The sequence below is a fragment of the Heterocephalus glaber genome, unplaced genomic scaffold (genome assembly GCF_053883595.1).
Source record: "Heterocephalus glaber isolate CG9 unplaced genomic scaffold, H.glaber_assembly_v1.0 deba00001561, whole genome shotgun sequence".
Taxonomy (NCBI): Eukaryota; Metazoa; Chordata; class Mammalia; order Rodentia; family Bathyergidae; genus Heterocephalus; species Heterocephalus glaber.
In genome coordinates this window covers 3828473-3848962 of record NW_028258349.1, presented here as the reverse complement: position 1 = coordinate 3848962, position 20490 = coordinate 3828473, and the positions used below count along the sequence as shown (strand labels likewise).

The 20490-nt window shown below is 40.3% G+C and overlaps 2 protein-coding genes across 2 annotated transcripts in view; both read right to left on the bottom strand.

Moving 5' to 3' along the window:
* Window positions 1–20490, bottom strand: part of LOC101704620 (olfactory receptor 10J3-like) — a 475677-nt gene that overhangs the window by 419908 nt on the left and 35279 nt on the right. The window lies entirely within an intron of this gene.
* Crp (C-reactive protein) lies at window positions 12598–15076 on the bottom strand. The gene is made up of 2 exons (XM_004858751.3): window positions 14665–15076; window positions 12598–14414 (listed from the first exon to the last, which is right to left on the bottom strand). The coding sequence occupies exons 1-2, from the start codon at window positions 14726–14728 to the stop codon at window positions 13801–13803; spliced, it is 678 nt and encodes a 225-aa protein (XP_004858808.2). The 5' UTR covers window positions 14729–15076; the 3' UTR covers window positions 12598–13800.

Here is a 20490-nt window from a genome sequence, read left to right as displayed (position 1 = left end):
ATTTACATATCCTTGAAGTGTTTCCTCACAGCATCCTTATTAATTGCAAAGAAAAGAGTAACTTTAAATGGAGAAAAACAGATGAAACCACTGTAATCAAATGATCGAGTAATGGGACAAATCAATATTGTGTCCCTCGCAGTAAAATGCAGTGAGAAGACAGCCAAAAATTTGTGGCCTGAATCTAATCATCAGAAAACATCAGATAAACCCAACTTGAGAAACAGTCTGGCTGGCTACTTTCAGCTAGTAAGGTTATAAGCATTAAAGAAAGACTAGGGAGAAGAAAATGCTCTAGGTATCAAAAGAGACTACAGTAACATGGCAACTACATGCAGTAGGTGATTCTGGAATGCAACTGCTTGCTATAAAGAACATGATTTGGGACAACTAGTGAAAATTGAATGAGATCTATGAATTAGATAACTGAGATGTATCAGTGTTAGTTTCCTGGCTTTGATGGTTATATACTGTAGTCATGTGGGAGAAGGTGATATTTGCATGAATTATGCACTGAGGGATTTGAGGTTGATGGAGCATCCTGTCAACAACTTAACTCTTAAGTAGTTCATAAAAATCTTTTATGTAAAGTTTTAAAACAGCCACAAATAATCTATGGAGTGAGAAGTCAAAATAATGGTTACCTTTGGCTAGAGAAATTGGGAGAAGAGAGGAGACTTCTGTATTAGCTAGATGTGTGTGATGATTATACAAGAGAGAATGCACCTCTGGGGAGCATCATCAAGCTATACACCGTGATTTGTGCATTTTTCTACATGCATTTATATTTCAATTGAAAAGCAAAAGAAACTCATACTGATGTAAATAAATGTCTTAAATACAAACACACGCACAGAGTTGGGAGAAATCTCCCTCCAATCAAGAAGTTCATTGTGCTGCATTATTTTCCATATCCGTGAGGATAATTCACCAATATGCATACTTCTTCCCATTCTGGGAGACTGGCATTTGCAATACCTCTTTCTCTTTGAAAAATGTACTTTTGTAATGATCTACAATTGTCAAGCCTCTCCTAAAGCTACCGGATCTCCTTACTCTCTATCCCACATATCCTTAATAATTTTTTAATTACATAAACAGGACACACATGTATAAACACCAACTAGCTTCTCTAGTGTGAGAAGCTGAAAGCGTAAATAAGGACTAAAAGGTATAATAGATAATGTGAAATAGGAAGAAAAGGGGCAAAGGGGAAGGGGAAGTGGGAGGGGTAGGGGAAAGGGAAGAAGGGAATGGAATTAATATGAGAAAATGAAAAAATGGAAACAAAGTCTCTGTAAATAGGGAGGGATGGAGGGGTTGAAGGGAGGGCAGGGAAAGGGGGAAAAATAAGAACCAACAGAGAGTACATAAAGGTGCAAATTTCCAATGATGAATGTCATTATACTGTATACCTAAAATGTACCAATAAAATAATATTTTAAAAAATAATAATCTTTTAATTTCCATTTTCCTACTTGCTTTATTCCAAGAAAGATAATGCTGAATCCAATGTAGCTCTATTTCTGGATATTCCCTCCTTTCTCTGAGGAGAAAGCCACCACATGTTCACAACAAGCCATTGTGTGAGCAGAATTATGGTCTAACAATGCCCTGCTCTTTAAGTATTTCTCCATCCTCAGCAGGATACTAAGTATTTCCTAGCTGCTGCTGCTGCCTTCTTTGGAATTAATTAATTCATCAAATATTTATTGAGAACAACTATGAACCCATACTATTCTAGAAACTGGAACTAATATAGGGAATAAAGTCTCTGCTTTCATGGAATTTACAGTCAAGTGGAGGAGGCAAATCATAAAGAGACAACATGAAAAAATTTTCAGATGATATTTGCTTATAAAACAATCACAGGTAATGAAAACGGCCAGGAGACCTCCTTTATGAGGAGGGGAATCTGATCTGTGATAGATGATGTGGAGCCATCCAGCCACATGAGCATCTTGTGTAAGAGCATTTCAGACACTGAGGAGAACAAGTGCAAAGGTCTTTGGGGAACAAATCAAGAATAAAGTTTCTTTAATGTAAGTTCCAAGTGACTGTTATTGGGGGGGTTACTTATTATTTCTAGTTTTACTGCTTATCCCAAGAACCTAAAGCTATGCATATGAAAGAAGCTTGTTGACTTAAGAAATAACCAGACAAAGTGGCACAGTAGAGGTCAGAACTCACACAGCCCCAAGGGCAGGGAAACGGGGTTAGAATTTACACGATGTGGGTGGGAAACTTTTGCAGGTTTTTCATTGGGAAGAGACTTGGTCTTAGAGTGGGTAAGATGTTCCCCTTGCCTTAGGGGGAAGAGGGAAGCCTGTGCAGACATGCTTCTTGTTTGAGCCTGGCTCCCCAGCAAGGGGGCTAAGTTTCATGTTGAGCGCTTCCAAAATCATTGCTCTCAGGGGCTGAGCAGTGATCACTGTGTTCCCAGCCTGGCTCCTCCTATCTACCACCTCTCCTTAAATAACTTGGACCACCAATTATACAGAAATCCTCTTCCTACCTTCTTTTCCACAGAAATGTGATTGGATGCTGCTTCCTCTAATGCCCTGGTTTCTCTCTGACTCCTCGATTCTCTTGAAAATCACCCCATTGCTGATCTCTGAAAGCTGAGGCACAAACCTACCTCCTACCCCCCTTTAGTGCCATCCTGGAAGGAGTGGTTATCTTCCTTCTTTATCCATTTCTTGTTTTGTCCCGCCCCCCGCTTGGGGGTAGTGGGAAGAGTTCTGGGGGAGAAGCCAGGGCCTTTGCACTGAGCTATATTCCCAGCTCTCTTTTTTTAAATTTTAAGATAGAGTCTCCTGAATCATTAAATTCTCCAGGCTGTGCTTCAACTTGCAATCCTCCTGCCTCCGCCTCTTCTTGTGCTGGCTGTCACCATACCCAGCTCATTTTTTGTTGTTTTGATTGTAAAAATAAAACCTGTCACTTAAGTGGATTTTATGCCCCCTGAGTTTCTGATGTTCTCCTAAAAGTCTGAATGAGAGTTTTCTGACCACATGCCAATCCTGAAGCTTCCTCCCATCTCACTGGAGCTCTCCATTTGCCTCTGAGCAAACCTATGTCCTGCAGCCACAATGCTCCAGGTACAGGCCTTCCAAATTTTTCCCTTATGCCTTATGCTTGTGATAATTCCTATGATTTTTTTTCCCAACTTCTAGCTGAGACATCCCCCATAGAGTCAGGTGTCCTTTCTTCTATACCTATTTATTGATAGACTCCTTTCATCTTTTGAGTCTGACCCACAGCTTGGGTTTTTGAAATCCAATGTTATTAGTGTTAAATAATTACATTTGACCTGAAGATGTCTCTGTTTGGGTCCTTATATAACAAGTTGTAATCTAACAAAGTACATAAATGCAAAGAAAGCCTAACGTACTATAGTTCTGTAACAAACAGCTGAATCTCTGCCCATCACAGCAACCAAGGCTCAGTAGATCAGAGGTGACCAAGTGTTCAAAGCAAGTTCAAATGAGGCAAAGGCAGTAGTTTCTAGTTGAGCTCTCTCTGTGCCTCACTTCTACTTCCTGTCCCTAAAATCTGATCAGCTCCATTGGCCAGACTTTCTCTGAACTGTTCTGGTCTGAGGGCTGCCAGATTCACAAACTATTCTTTGTTGAATTAAACTCTGTTCAATTTAATTTGTCTAAAGTTTTTCTCTTAACAATAGTAAATCACAGGTATTTGTGCTTGAAACACTAACTGTGCCAGTGATGCAGGCCCTGTATCACTGCATTTAGACAATGGGGAACTCTGGGGAGCAACAGTTTCATGACCAGATGAAGATCACGTGGCCATTGAGACATGAAATAGGGGAAGGCACTCACATAATTTTGTTTTTTAAAAGGAACCCTTTAAGAAACTCCAAATGTACAATGTAGACCTTCAGTGATCCCTCTTTGACCCTGAACTTGAGGGAAATATCTTAAGAGGAATGAGATCTAGTTCTGCCTTTTTGGGTGCCATCAAGGCAAACCCCAAAGATTCCAAGCATCAGGCTCAGTTTAATTGGAGACAAGCCTGCCTAGCTCCTGCAAAACTTCACAGCCTTCAGAGTCAGAACTGCAGGATGAGCCTGCCCAGGCCCCAAAAGTAAACCCTGTTCCCAAAGACAGCAAGCTCAAGGCACTACCTATGGCAGACTGAACACTATGCTGTTACTGCACTTACAAGCCTGAATCCTGCCAGGGCCAACTCTAGCTGCTTGCAGGTGGAGAATTTCTCAATGGATGAACTTCCATTGCACTTCATGGTACTATGACAGCTGTAAGGGGATAATCTCATATCTCCTCCTATTTGGGATAAATTGTGGAATAAACTGAGAATCAGACACACAGATAAAAATCACATCTTTATGGCTGGCAAAAATGTATTTGAAGAAACCAGCTAGGACCGATATTAAACATGGCCCTCCTGCAGCTTCCCCCACTGCACACACACACATCATAGCTTCAGGACAGAATGACAACAGCTGCACCTTGTGGACAGTGAAGTGTCCTAGAGCCCCAGAGAAAGGTGTCACGTAGAAAGATGTGATCAAAAAATAGAGTGAATGTTTAAGTTTTTAAAATTTACTTTAGTAAAAGTCATGTTGCCATTAATCCCCCCACAGTACTCCTCCTCACTTTGATCACATTTATCCCATTCTTTCCACTTTCTGAAGCAGCTCTGGAAGTTCTTTCATGAGTGTCTTTAGTTGCACTGCCATGGCTGCCTCAATGTCCTAAATCAATTCAAAACATTTACCTTTCATGATCATTTTGACTTTGGGATGAGCCAGAAGTCACATGGTGCCAGACCCAGCGAACAAAGTAGCTAAGGACATGCCACAATGTTTTTATGAGCCTATCTTTTTGTTCAATGGCATTTGGCAGCAGCATCCACCATATTTTTTTTACCATACCTTATACAGAGACTCATGAAAGAGGGCTTCCAGAATTGCTTCAAAAAGGGGCACAAAGGATGGGTTAAGTGTGCCCTAACTGAGGGGAAGTATTTTGAAGGAGAGTAATAGCTATGTGTCTTTTACTGTAATAAATGTTTTTATTTAAACACACACTGTATTTTTTGACCAGCCCTTTATCCCTGGCTTTAAGCCCCTTGGCTGTGGACCAGGGGATACCAGACTTGGGACATGGCACCAGTCTCAAGGGCAGGAGCGAGACTGTGGGATGGAGAGGCTTCCCGAGGCCATCCCCCTCTCCAAAAGACCAAGATCTGATCTTGCCTGATGCTATCATTAACTGTGTCCTCCCAAGTACTATGAGTCTTCCCTTCAAGAAAGACGTAAAGACACAAATATCTGAAAAAAATACACCTGGAAGAGTCAAAGACAACTGGCAGAAATGAGTAGAAGTGGAATGTTCTGCAAAGAAGAGATACTAAAGGTCACGCATGGAGCTGAATGACAAGCAACTCCTATCATAACCTAAGTCTACCAGCCAGCAAGCTGAGGCTTCATGGTGAAGCTAACTGTGGTCAGGGAGGCAGGAAGGGGACTCAATGAGAACAAATAGTAGTACAGAAAAGCACTAAAATGTAAAAGCATCCAAATCAAAAGATTGAGAAGATTTACTTCAAAAAAGGTTAATCAAAAAAAAATTTAGAAAACATTGGCCAGAAGCTGCATTCATCAAACTCTCAAGAAGATCGGATAGAAAAAAAGTTCTGATGAAAGGTGAGAGTTCAGAAAACATACTAGGGATGGGGATGTAGCTCAGTGGCACGGGGCCTGCCTGGCAAGCGCGAGGTCCTGAATTCGATCCCCAGGACGGGGGCGGGGCAGGGAACATACTAAATCTAAAAATGAATTTAAGGGCCGGAGATTTAGCTCAGTGGTTTCGCCGCCTGCTGCGCAAGCGCAAGGACCCGAGTTCGATCTCCGGTACTAAAAATAAATAAATAAAAATAAAAATGAATTTAAGGCAACTCAAAAAGCATTGTGGAATTTTAAATGGAATTAAGAAGAGTGTGGATCCCAATTTGTAAAGTGAAAAATCACGGGAGTTTTTAAAAATATCTCAGGATATAGGGTAAAAAACAGAGACAAAAGTGATCTGAGTGATGATGAATGAGAAAGAAAAACAATGAAAATTTCATATATTAAAAATTGGTCATTCTGAAGAAAAAAACAAATTAAACAGAAACAGCAAAAAATTTTCTTACAGTTTTGAATCTTCAAATTTAAAAGATTAAACAAAGTAAAAACAATTCTAAATTTATAACAATCACATCCTGATGGTGAGACAGAATGCTGAATAAATTATATTCTTGTACTCTTTAATTAATATAGTAAAACACAATAAAATGTGGCAAGTGTATCTATAAAGACAAATATAAATCTTGGCAGGGCTATAGTTGATGCATGCAGACTTTTAGGAAGAAAAAGACTGGCTTATTTGCTCCTAAACACACACATTACTGCAACAGCTCACAGCTGTGTCTAAATGTTGGAGCCACCTAGGGAACTTTTGAAAACAACATTTGGGTCTCACCTCCAGAAAAGCTTGTTGAGAGGCCCAGTTTGGTGATTCTAAGTGCAGCCATGAACAAGATCCTCTGTTCATCCCTCTCTGTGCTGATGGAAACAGAGTGGGGAAGGAAGAGGGAAATGCAGGCCCCATAGGGCATGAGCGCTGGGTACAAGGGATGATAAAAAATACAGTGAATGTTTAAAATGTTTTTAACTTATTACAGTAAAAGACACATTGTTCAGAACAATGAGATAAGTGTTTGGAGGGGAGTATTTTAAATATTCTGAGGGGGCACTGTGTTTCTTTACTGTGATAACTTCTTAAATTTATACATTACACCCTATGTTTTGGTCACTCTTCATATGAGGAATAAAAGAACATCAGAACCAGCAACAAGGGAAAGGTACAGTGTGAGCCTCAGAAGGCATCTCCAGGGACACAGCTGAGGCTTGGTGAACACTTCATCATGCACTTCACACATAAGCGGCCCCCATCGAGGACATCAGGACTGAAGGCCCCTCTGGTCCAGTGTCTCCCACCAAGGACTGGTTTGCATCAAAGCTCCCAACAAATGAATCCCACACCTGCCCCAAGATGATGCCTCCTCTGTCCCCTCTCCATGCACCTCCTCTCCATGGGCTTCCTGTCCTCCCAGAGTTGTGCAACCCCTGAGGTGGACACCAGGCTCACACCGAAGAGCAATAGTGCAGGAGAATTCTCCATCCATGAGTATGCTACATCCATCTTCCTGTCTTTCCCTAGGAGAGGAGAAACTTACTATTTAGTAAGACAGTGAAGGCTGCAGTCCAGATCCAGGCCAGTGTGGCTAGGGAGATACCTGGTTCAGGTCACTAGTGGCTCCCTTGGCTCCTCGGTCTGAGTCATGAAGGAAACATCCAACTCTAGTGAACATAAAACCCTTCTTGTCAGACACAAACAAAGTAGGAAAAGACCATCAGTTAGACTTGTTAGGTCACAAAGATGCATTCTCTCATCCTATCCCGAGCTAGTAGATTTAGAAACCACAGCCTGGCCTTTTCCCCAGACCACAACTCCTTACTCAAGCTGGACCTTTACCCTAAGTTGAGTTGCCACTGTCATCCCCCAGGACAAGTCTCATCTGCAGCAGTGCCCGCCCTGCCCGCCTGGGAAGCAGCAGCAGGGAGGATGATGAAGGCCAGAAACAGCTCCAAGCCCTCCACTCTGTGCTCCCTCCCTGCTACGGGTGTGAACAGACTTTGGATTATCCCCCTGGAAAAAGTGTCAGCAACTGAGGATCTGGGTTTGGACGTCTGGGATCCCTCTGTCTCAGGTCTGCTCCACCTTGACCTTAAATGTGCTATAGTAAGGGTGTCTCAGCTGGTAAATGATTTTCCAAAATTGCCCCTTGGAGCTATGAATCAAAGCTCTAAGACCAAAGAGAGCAAGATAAATCACGAAATGAGGGATCAATATGGGTTATTTATTAGAGACTCCACAGTGCCGGCTGGTGCTCCAACAGACCTGTGTGGCACTCCCTGGTAAATTAGGACAGTCACATCCTGGGAAATGATGTAAAGTGTGGGGGAGGGGAGCTTTAGTCACAAAAACAGCCGTTTGACCTTACTGAAAAATTTAAATATCAAATATGTTTAAGTAAATTGTATACAGCTACACTAAACAGAATCAAAAGCCACTTTACATGTTAGTTGAGAGAATACATGTTAAAATGCTTATGAATAGAAAAGAGAAAAAAATAAAAAGATTTGTATATATACTATATTTAAAAGAAGTAGTTATTTTAGGAGAAAAATATAAAGACCCCAAATCATATGCTCATGGTGTAGTAGTAAAATTATGTAGGATTTTTCTCCTACAATATTACTATAATGCAGTTGTATTGCTCCTAAAAAGCTGTGTGTGTGACTGTGCGTGTGTGTGTATGTGTGTAATTAAGAAACAAGAAAAGAAAGAATAAAGATCAGTAGTCCTTGAAGCTTGAAAAGCTGCTGTTTCATTTTATGAATAGGACACCCAGTTTGACTGTGGCTATTTGGCTTTATGCCCAGAAAGACTAAAGCAGAGTGCAGTATCCGTTAGGCAATATCCTTGAGATATATGCATTTAGGCACAAAGTATTTTGCAATGTATAAATTCCTACATAAAACAGTTTAATTTCATGTAAAAAATCTTGAGCTTATGCATGAGTTTTCCCATTGATGTTCAATGAGGAATTGATAATAGAGGTTATTTCTCCATTGACAGGAAGAATTGACTCACATGTGGGTAGTATATTCTAAACACGCAAGACAAAAGGACTATTATGAATGGTAGGACATTTCCAGAATGGTTTTTTTAATGATGTATGTTCAATTTTCTTTTAAATTATCCTTTCCCAAATTTCTTGCATCTGATTTTAAATATATAAAACTGGCCTAACCTAATGACTTTTAAAAGCTTTTGTCCTATCCTTCTAGCCATTTTCCCAATAAAAGATGCATGCATAATTTAAACAGGTAGGTGAAATATTTAATCTGATAAGTGATGTTTTCCCAAAACCAAAATTGCTTGTTAACATCTGGGCTCCCCAGATGAGTCAAATGAATACAGCGACCAAAATGATGAGTGCACATTGGAAATTTTAGATTTCTGGTGCTCACTATGTTATTAGTGCTATCTTCAAATGGATATTCTGAATAAATCTTAAAATTGAAAGAGAAGAAGGTAGAAAGGGAAGAGGAGAGAGAAAGAGAAGAGAAATTGAGAGACCTTCTGTGTAAACCAGTTCATAATCCACCCTTAGCTCCTGCAAGCTGCTAACACAGCTCTGTAACTGCTCCCATCACATCACAGAGAATGGGGTGTGGTAAATCGGCCTGCAATGCAACTGGACCCCTCCTCAAATAGGTTACATGAGAGTCTTCTCTTCCTCTTAGGGCTTATGATGCTCCAATAAAAATTCCTAAGGTTTTCAGCTTCTTCAGACATAATGGCACTTTGGTTTCTCCCTGATTAGAGCCCCTGTAGCTCAGACAAACACCCCAAATTGCAGAGATCCAAATTAACAATTCTGGGGAGAAGAAAAGCATGCTAAAGCAAGCAGGATGTTTGTTATCATAGTGTGGCTTTCTTGAATAAATAACTTGTTAAATACAGGGTTGTCCCTTTATTTAATCCTAGAGCAGCTACAACTCTAAACTTGTGCTGAAACAGTGTTTTGTTATGCTTCTCCAATTCAAACCCAAACCATGACAATACCACAAGAATGGTGAAAGAATCTAATGAGGTCATTTATCTGTGTGTATGAAAGGACTTGGGGGAGATGGGACCCACTGAATGAGTCTTTGAAGAATGCACCAGACACTTTGAGTCTAGTTGCACTAAATCCTTCTTTAAAACTGACTAACAGCCTTCAAGCTTACTGGGTACCAGGTGTGTCCCTCAGACAAGACATCTAAGCTACCAGAGACATTCTAAAGTGATAGCTCTAACAAGCATATTAGGCAGGAGAATTTGTGATCCTGCATATTCCTGGGTTCTATCTCCAGAGAATCTGACCTAGTAGTAGCTCTGGAGTCAATGAATCTCTACTCATGATCAACACCCCAGTGATAATGATGGCTATATCAGCAGACCACAATGTATCACTGGGTCAGGTCATCTAAGGGATTGAACTAAGAGTCTGCACTTCCCGAAGGAAAAGATTAACCACTTACTTAACCTACTTTCTGTTACAGGAGGAATGAAAAGATGCACAGATGAGATAGAAACAAGGAACTGAAGGGAAGGAATCTGGGCAGGTTACACAGCTCATCTGAGACAAGAGGGTAATTATCTTAGAATAAAGCATTTAAAAATCAAAGCAACATTTCCATTTTTTTCTCAGAGATTCTGGGATCAGAAATCTACAGTTGGAAACTGGATTTGGGTGTTGTATTGCTGTTATTCTTGTTTGATGATCTGAAGTCACTTGCTTTCTTTGTCAATCTTTACTTCCTGGGACACATCAAACTTCAAAAAGAAAAGTATGGGGGTGAGGAATTCACAGAGCTAATATTTCTACTTGCTTTGTCAAGTGAGGCTGTAAGTGCACATTTGAGTTGGTCCTGAATCTGGCCTTCAAGCCCAAGGTAGACCAGGCCTCACCATAGAAATGGCACCCAGTCTACTCATCTGACCCTATCTGAACCCCAGCTTTGACCATATCTGCTTCATGACCACCTCTTACTGGAAAATATCAAGATGTCTTGCCTGGTTAATGATTTAAGAATTTACATTTCTGATTTGTACATCACCATCTCATGCTTCATCTCCTGCTAAAGTGTTCGTATTTGGACCAGGTCTTATCAGGTAGCAAGCTGCAGAATCTCAGATCCATAGATTGGTCTATCACCTCTATTTGGCCTATAAATGCACTACAGTACATCCTCAGGCACTGGACTACTTTTCATTTTTATAATAGGTTTTATATATCATTTGGCCCTCAATCGTTTTAACTTCTGCCTTAATGCCTGGTTTTACTTCTGAGCAAACTAAATTCATGATCCCTGGGAAAACCAGTGCTGATGACATAACTTTATCAATATCAGGTAGATGTGACCTCAATGGAGGAGTGACCTTACTCTCCATTTACCAAAAAAAATTAAAGGCTTAGTACTAACATGCTCAAACAAAAATCATCCCCTATGGCAGATGTCACCTAGCACTTAATTAGATTACATCTAACAACTCTATACAAAATGATAATTTACCAGTTACCTAGGGATGCATTTTCCAACAAGATTACATTGAAGTATGTACCAGTAAGCTAAACTGCTTAAATTTTAACATTCTAGGAATGCTTTATGAAGATTTTCTAGTGTTCACTGGATGCAAGTACCAGCTGTTAAAATCTTCCTGGCTAAAATTATTAGAGCCAGAGGCTGTCCACTAAAGTATGGGTAACAAGGTACCCATAATTGAATTTTGAAAAAAATATTGGCTCAGCCATATCCTTAGGGAGTTGGAATGGTCTTCAGTAATTAAGACGTATCTCCTGTCTGGATTCTTTAACTAGAAAATAGTGTCAACCCTCTCTTATGCTTAGCTGAATGTCAGGGTATATGGATCTGCCCTAATTGGACAGTAGAGAATATCTGCACTCACATTTTTGCCCAAGAATGTTTCTCCTTATCTTCTGTGCTTCTAAATAGTTATCACAAGTCAATTAGGGAAATCAATATTCATAAATAATTACTTCAAAGATTTTCTGTTCATCCTCCTAATATTCTTTACTTAATTCTTAGCAAATCAGACCTTCAGTTATTGCCAACCCAGAAAAATTCTACCTGGTTGTACTTTTGTGGTATATCACGTTCGGACATATAATACAAAACAGCATAATAGAGCTGTAATAAGAGATGACTATGTGCGAGTCACTCTACTATGTGCTATACATGCATGGTCTTATTTGATTCTTAGAACAACCCTTTGAGCTGATTGCTGTCATTTCTCACACTTTAACGATAAGAAAACTTAGACATAGAGGTTATGTTACTTAAGGTCACATCGCTGTTGCCAGAATTTGGACCTAGGCGGTCTAATCCAGAACTTCTGTGTTTAACTATTCTACCGCATCCCTTTCCTAAAGTAATGATTAGATGTTCAAGGAGCACTGTATTTCATTCCTGGATGTGGCCTCTATAGAGCAACTTCAATTGTTGACTTATTTCTGAAAGACCATGGTAAAGGATGTCTCTGGGGGACACCAGCAGCCATTATCCTTGAAGGATCTGTTATTGTAAGGGAGCCACGCAGACAAAGTTAATGCATTCTAGCATTCCACCTGACAGCAGATTCGTGGATCTCAGTGATCTTTCATTTTTCTTCCTCAAACTGTAATATTGATGGAATGAGACTGTAAAACTTCCACACATGACCCCAGAGGCATGACCAGCTATCTCACAAAAGAGGCGCTGTGCTTGTCAGAAAAAAACCCTGCAGGAGACGCTAGGAAAGGTAACGGTGCTGTGGATGTGTTCTCGCGGGATGGTAATTGTCAGTCTGAAATCACAGGACCTAGATTTCAGAGAGTCATTAGAGAAATTGCGACAATGTTCAGTGCAACCATCAGAATACAGTTCAAACTCACTCAAGTAATCCGGGCTTTATTGGTTCATAGGCCTGGGAAGTCCAGGTGTCAATTTTTTTCCAGATAAAGCTGATTCAGAGATTCAAGATGGTCAGGGCTCCATCACTCACTCTGTTGCCCTCTCAGCTCTTCAAGGCCCAGAGTGGCTTCTTTCCTCCACATCTTTTTCCTTCTGACAATCACGATGGCTGCAGGTGGTTCCAGGCTTACAACCACTCAGTTTGGAATTCCAACAGAAAGATGATGGTCCCTCACAAAGTCCATGACTCAATCCTTGGGAAGACTATAATTTGTCCAGCTTGGAATGTGTAACTAACCAAAAACAATCCCCAGAGGGAGTGGGGAGATGATACTATGGTAGGACACTTAGGTCACATATCCTCCCTTACAGCCTGGGAAAGCTGGGAATGTGGGGGTGGAGGTGGAGCAGGAACAGCCCCACTCAAGAACTGGGAGAAGAGTTTCCCAGAAGAACCATACAGTTAAAAAAGTACTGAAAACAAATAAAACCATTGTTATATAACACCCTGGCAGTAAGCTAATGTTAACTATATCTATATGCCTCATTTTGTCTAGGAAAAATAAAAAGACAGGCTTTCTCTGATAGAGCCACTTTGATTGCCTTTCTACAGTACTTAGAGAAAGTGGAGGAAAAGTGATAGCTTTGCTGGGTTTCCCATTTCAGAAGACTTGGGCCCCATGATACAGTGATAAGCACTCTGAACTCTGAATCAAGACCACATCCAGTGGCCTAACTCTGATGCAGAACAATCCTGTGAATGCAGGTTTGTCTCTCCTACTTTCTCAGATGTCCTGGGTAGGGAATTAGATAGAAGACCAGCACACATGTCCCATCTCAGAGATGTAATTGCAATGTGACTTTTCAAAAATTTCCTTTTGTCTGGGTACCAGTTCTCATCTATATGAGGGTAAGAGATTATCTCTCAAATTCTCTTAATTAAAAAAGTAAATATGTAAGCAGAACATCTGCAATTCTGATCCTTCTAGGCAATACATCTCAAGATAGTTCACAGGCTCCCAAGCCAGACATGTAAATCCCATCCTCTGCTGCTGAGGAAGGGACATAAAAGGCTGTCTGCAAAGTAAACCTACAAGGTCCATAAGGAGAAAGTCCATAACCAGAGATCTGGAGCCCAGAATGTATAATCTGCAGGAGGCACCTTGAGGATCCACAGAAGGGCCTCAAGCCCACAGCTGGGGCTTGATGAAGACTTCACCGTGTGTTTCAAATCTCAGTGCCCGCCAGTCCAGAACATTAGGACTGAAGGTCCCACTGGCATATACTGTGCTGATCTCCTCAGGTGACAGAACAAAGTCCCACATGTTCACATCTCCAATGTCTCCCACTAAAGACTGGTTTGCATCAAATCTCCCACCAAATGAATCCTGATCCTGCCCAAGGATGATGATGGCTTCTGTCCCCACAGAGTAGCCCTTCTGCAGACTCTTCCTCACCTGGGGCTTCCCATCTACCCACAACTCTATGATCCCTGAGATGGATTCCCAGTTGGCACAGATGTGTACTGGAGCCATGGGAATTTCAAGAGCCTTGAATGGTACTTCAAGCCCACCCACTCCAAGAAGATATCCTCTATCTTTAGACCAAAATACAAGGATCTCATTATCATGTTTCTTGGTGGCATAAGAGAAAATGCTGTATCCACGGGTCGTGAACAGATCAGTGTAGAAACGGAGGCACACAGTGAAGGCATTCAGTGGCTTCTTCAACTGTGCTTTCAGAGATACATAGGCGTTATCTGACTCTTTGGGGAACACAAAAGTCTTCTTAGACATGTCTGTGGAACAGAAAACCAAGTGGAGATGAGAAGTTTCTCAGATCACAAAGATCTGTGCCTCACTTAAAAATAGGTTGGCATCAAGAAAGCAACTGACCTCTTCTCTGGTTACACACACACTCACACAAACACACACACACACACTCACACAGAACCATGAAGATGTTCCTCTGAATTAAATTTATATAATCTTAAGTCCCACTCCTATCCCTCAGGTCAAATCTCTGGCATAGCTTGGGATTGCCCCTACCTTTCTGGCCAAACACATCAGAGAGGCTGATCAAGATCAGGAAACACCACAGCAGCTTCTCCATGGTTACTCCCTGCTACCTGTGCTACTAGGATCTGGATTCACAAATGTCTTTGTCCCAAAGTTCTCTGGCTAAAAGTCCTAGATACCTTGCCTCAGGTTGACCTTATGCTACCTAGATTTATATCCACAGCAGAAGGGGAGTCTGTGCTGTTCTGTAAATGATTTTCTAACATTGTCCCTTGGGGGAAATGTCAGGGAACTGGGAGGGAAGGAACCAAGGCCGTTCTGGAACAGATAAATCAATGTGTGTTATTTATTACCAACTCCTGTGACTACCAAATCACCAATTCTTTGTGACAGGAAAAATGAAGAAGCTTCCCAAGGTTCCACTCTGGCTATCTATCCTGAGAAAATAATGGGACATCTTCACTTAACAGACAAGAGACCATATGTGTGCACATGACAGCTGCATGTCCCACCACTACCCTAGCCCACGTTGCAGAGTCAGGCAAAGGAAAGCTGTCAGCTCATAGAGATGGACGTCAACACTGATCCCTTTGTAAACTGCTCATTTACAGATTGGGAAATGAAGAAAACAAATATACCATCCCCTGAGCCAAGAATTGAGTGTAATTATTAGGAGAACTTTGGTCCAGTGAAACATATACCTGATCACCATTATGTCACAGTTTCTTCAAACTCTGACTTTATTTTCTTTTTTTTTTCTGGTTTTTTTTTTTTTTTGGTGTCAGGGATCGAACTCAGGACCTTGCACTTGCAAGGCAGGCGGTGGAACCACTGAGCTAAATCCCCAGCCCTGACTCTTTATTTTCTGAGTGTGTAAAGTTTCAAGGAGGAGTCAGGATAATCTGTATCTGTTTCCTTTGTTTACAAAATTCAATTTGTCCCTCCATACTGCCTGGAAATCCTGCTACTTAACTTACTTTTTAAGATGACTATTTTGCTGCTTCTCCTTTGCCCTGAAACCCCCAAAATCACATCCTTTCCTACACTTAACAGATAAACTCACTTCCTCAATGATAAATTAGAAGTAACCAGAGAAGAACTACTATATCCTTGTAGCAGAGGCTCCAGCCCATTCCCTGGTACCCATTCTCAACTTCTCTTACAAAAAGGATACTGTTCATAGCTGGGCACCCGGTCACACAGCCAAGACCTAAATGTCCCAGCTTCCTCTGCAGGGAGGGTGATGATGTGATTAAATTCCAGTCAGTGAGATGTGAACAGAACAGGGACAATCTCTAGGTTGTTCCTAGAGAGAAGATATGTACTATCCCTTCCACTTCCCCTTTCCTTTGGCTGGTATTCAGACATGATATCAGAAGACAGAGCAGCAACCTTTAGATGACAAAGGGTAAGCTACATGTTAAGGTTAGCATAGCAACAAGGTAGATGGAGCCCAGGTAACTGATTTTGGAGCCACTGAGTCAGCCCTAGACTGCCTACCTGAACATTTCCTTAAAGAACAAATAATCGTCTCTCCCATTAAGTCACTAATAATTTGGTCTTTCTGTTTTTGCATCCTAACTGATATCCTTCTACAGTATCACACCACAAAATCTACCAGCCTTTCTGCCTCCCTCATTACAAAGGCCAACTTTTCACTTTTGCAGTAGATCCCAGACTCCCATGATGAATGATGGAGGAATTCTGCCCTTATAGGTACTCTCTCTTTCTTCTGCATCAATTTCTGCTTTATCTTTTACTCAGTCATTCTCCAAAATAATAATACTTTATTTAATATTTTATAGAAAGAAGAAAGAAAAGAAGGAGAGAAGGGAGGAGGAAAGGGTTATGTGCAATTATAACCTCCTTTTTCCCATCTGTGTGTGTTACTGGGGATCAAATCCAGGGGCACTCTAATACTGAGCCACATGCCCAGCCCTTTTATTTGCAATAGAGTCTTTCTAACTTGCCCAGAGAAGTCATACTTGCAATCCTCCTGCCTCAGCTTTCCTAAATGCTGGGATTACAGGTGTGCATCCCCATCCTCAGGTCATTTTTATATCTCTTGTTCCCTCCTCAATCCATGCAATTCAGGCTTTGGCTTCCACCTCTCTAAAAGAACCAACATCAACAACCATAAACTTCACTTTTTTTGAATTTAATAATGGGTTTTCTATTATCTATCTGACCCAACTTCTCACAACATTCAACATATATAATAGAATTTTAAAAGTGAAATAATACTAAGGCCTTAGGCCTAAAAGTTCTCTCCCAGGGCCAGGGATTTAGCTCAGTGGTGCCACCACCTGCCTCACAAGCACAAGATCCCAAGTTCAATCCCTGGTACCAAAAAAAAAAAAAAATTCTCTCCCACCACTCTCCAATCTTGACTTCCAAGTGGAGATGAGAGGATTGTCTGCATCTCTGAATTTTGTGTCTCCTGACACCAGCTTCATCTCAGGTCTTCTGAGGTCTATTAGTGTAACCCCCCTTTTTACTTAATTTACAAATTTCAGTTGGTTTTAGGATACTTGCATTTCAAGAGTTTCAAAATACTTCTCTAACAAACACCTCGACTCTGTAACATTGTGTGAAAACAATCTTGGAAATCAAAGCTATGATTCTCAAAACAGAGACTTCAGGAGAAGAAAATATTTTTAAAAGTAGGAAAATATAAAAAATAATAGGAAATATTTCAAGAATGGATGACAAAAGTGGTCAGATCAAAATGGCCTCAAAGTACTCAGCAAGATGTTAAAAAAATCTATGAAAAGGAATTTGACAACCAAGATTAAAAAAAGAGTCAGAAAAATCTCCAGGTATTACGTATATGCATCATAGAAAGGAATAAGAATCAATAAACACACCTCAAAAACATGATAAAATATTTGCTCATTAGCCTGATTTAACCATTCCTAATGTGTATATCAAAGCTTCATATTGTACCCCATAAAGATATGCAATTATTGTTTTTCAATAAGAATAAGAATAAAACTTAAAGAATCAATGGATACTTTGAAAACATTAAGAAAAATAACTTATGTTAAGAATTTAGTAATAAGTTAAAGCAAAACCCAAACAAAAGTAATACAAGAAAATAAAAAGAAGAATCAACTGCATCTATGAATCTTATCTATGCAAAAATCTTGCTATAAGCAAATCAAATCAGACTACACAGTGGTGCCTAGTTCACAAGCTTATTTGTTCTATGATTTTGAAAAAGATGGCCACATGTCATGGATGCAGATTTTGCAAACAAAAACAAAATTTTGCCAAACACTTCTGTTTACGAAGCAAACTGTTTGCAAAGAAAAGCATTCATGAACTGAGGTACCACTGTATTTAAAAGTAGGAATTGTGTGAGGCTCCCATAAATCATTATATTCTAGGACAGTGCTCAGAGATCTTGCAGGGCACAATACCAGACTGGGAGAAGAATTCCTACTCTTGAGCTATGAATCTATAAAATTAGAGAAGTTTTGGCTTCTCTCCTGGTGTTATCAGCCCTGATTTAATAACAATATAGTGTGGTGGTGCATGCTTGTAATCCAGGACTTGAGAGGCAAGCAGGAAGAATGCTGGGGAACACAAAGCCAGCCTGGGCTACAAAACAAGTTCAAGGCCAGCCTGAACTATACAGGGATACTCTGTCTCAAAAACTAATAGTAAGATGGTGCCTGCCTCACAAGCACAAGGTCCCAAGTTCAATCCCCAGTACCAAAAAGAAAAAAAAAATAATAGTAAGAGGGCCAGGGACTTAGCTCAGTGGTGCTACCACCTGCCTCAAAAGTACAAGGTCCTGAGTTCAATCCCTGGTACAAAAAATTAATAATAATAATAGTAAGGAGATACCATCAGTAACTGTGCCCAGGCCCCAGCAACAGGCCCTCCCAGATACCATCAGTAAGTACATGCAGGCCCCACCCAGAAGCCTGCCAAGACAACAGCACAGTGAGGGGATCCAGAAAGCCATCATTCTGAACCCAGAAATTGGTACAGTGGTGAGCAGCAGAGATAAGGCCTCTCTGAGGCTTGTTGAGAATTGAAGACCACTGGGAGAGCAAAGAGTCACCTCAATAAAGGTGCAGCAGACTGCATTTGTTGAAATGAGAAGACACATAAACAAGACTCAAAACCAGACTTCAAGTTCACCAAAGGCAACCTTAAGGAGCAATGAGATGAAACAATCTGAAACTCAACCATCTGGACTCCCTGAACTGGCAATGAAAAAGGATCTGGAAAAAATACCATCAGAAATAATTTCTCAGATAACAACAGAGATTGTGTCCATAGTGAAAGGCATAATTAATAATTCTAGAGCAGACACAGATAAAAAAAAATAGAGGAGCAGAGGAACATGATGGAATCCCAGCATAGGAAATAAATAGAATCCATAAAACAGATGCAAACATATATCCAGGAGATTAAAAACTCCATTGAAAGTTTATACAGCAGAATGAGCAAAAAAATAGTAATAATAACAATAACAATATGGCCTTACAATTTAGCAGCCTTACAGCTAAATGACTGAGCAAGTCTGGGAAGGATAAGGTGCATCCACATGCATGGTAGGAGTGGTGCCAGCCACCCACCTGACATGCTGAGGGGTAGGTGTCCAAGCCTTGCAGTTTACCAGGACTGACTGCCTGAGTGGGCTCCATTGGGGTTTACAGCATGCAGTGGGTAGACAGGTGCAGAAGGCTAGCTTGGACAAGGTAAAATAATTGACACTTGCTTGTCTTCCTTAGAGATACAAGGATAGTTTAAAATTCAAAAAGTCTGTTTATGCCATCTTTGCAGACTTGAATAGCAGCATCATAAGACGATTCCAATAGATAATTTTTAAATCACTTATTTAAAAACTTTAAAGAATGTTTGAAATTCATCATTTACACATCCTTACTAAATTCAAAGTGAAAAAAGGCTGCTACTAAAAACCTAATGCAAATATTAGTCTTCAAAATTAAATTTTAGAAAATTCTCTTTGCAATCAGAAGTATGAAAAGATGCCTACTATCAACCTACTGCACCATGCAGTTCAATGCACTAAGAAAAAAAGTGATCTGATGATTAAAAAAAGAAAAATATATGATTGTTTATCCATATGTCTATATTAAAAATCTAGAAGTTCTACTCATAAACCATTCAAATCAATAGAAGTTCAACATTTGTGTAGATATAAAATAACCACAGAACACATTTAAAATGTTCCTTTCCCACACAAGTGATCAATTAGAAAATATACCATATAAAATATCCCAGTCACAAAATCAATAAAACCCACAGAGCACCTGGAAGGAAGTCTAACAGAAATGCAGAACACTTGTGTTTTGGTTTGGCTTTTTGAGACAGGGTCTTGCTATGTAGTCCAGGCTGGCCTTGCATTCACTATGTAGCCCCAGCTGCCCTGGAACTCATAGTGATCCTCCTGCCTCGGACTCCCAAGTGCTAGGATTCCAGGTGTGTACCATCATGCCCTGCTCAGAACACTTTCACTTAAAAATTATAAAATATCAAGCCAGATGTGGTGGTGTATACCTGTAATGCCTGTGTTCTGGGAGGCTGAAACAGAAGAATCACAAGTTACAGCCCTGTCTAGGCAACTTAGCAATTTTATTATATCCTGTCTCAAATAAAAAATGAAAAAGGCCTCAGAATGCAGCTCAGTGTAAAGGCCCTGGGTTATTCACTTTATGTCTTTGGCATATATACATATATGTATATGTATATATGCCAAAGACATAAAATGAATAAATGGAGAACTAGACCTAACTCATTAAGTGACCTGATACTATGATGTTGTTCATGCTCCCCAAATTAATGTATGTGTTTAATTAAATGTTCATACTTTATAAT

Coding starts and splice junctions, on each gene's coding strand:
- Crp (XM_004858751.3), bottom strand. CDS start 14,728: ATGGAGAAGCTGCTGTGGTGTTTCCTGATCTTGATCAGCCTCTCTGAT. Junction 14,415..14,664: donor TGATGTGTTTGGCCAGAAAG/GTAGGGGCAATC, acceptor TCTGTTCCACAG/ACATGTCTAAGAAGACTTTT.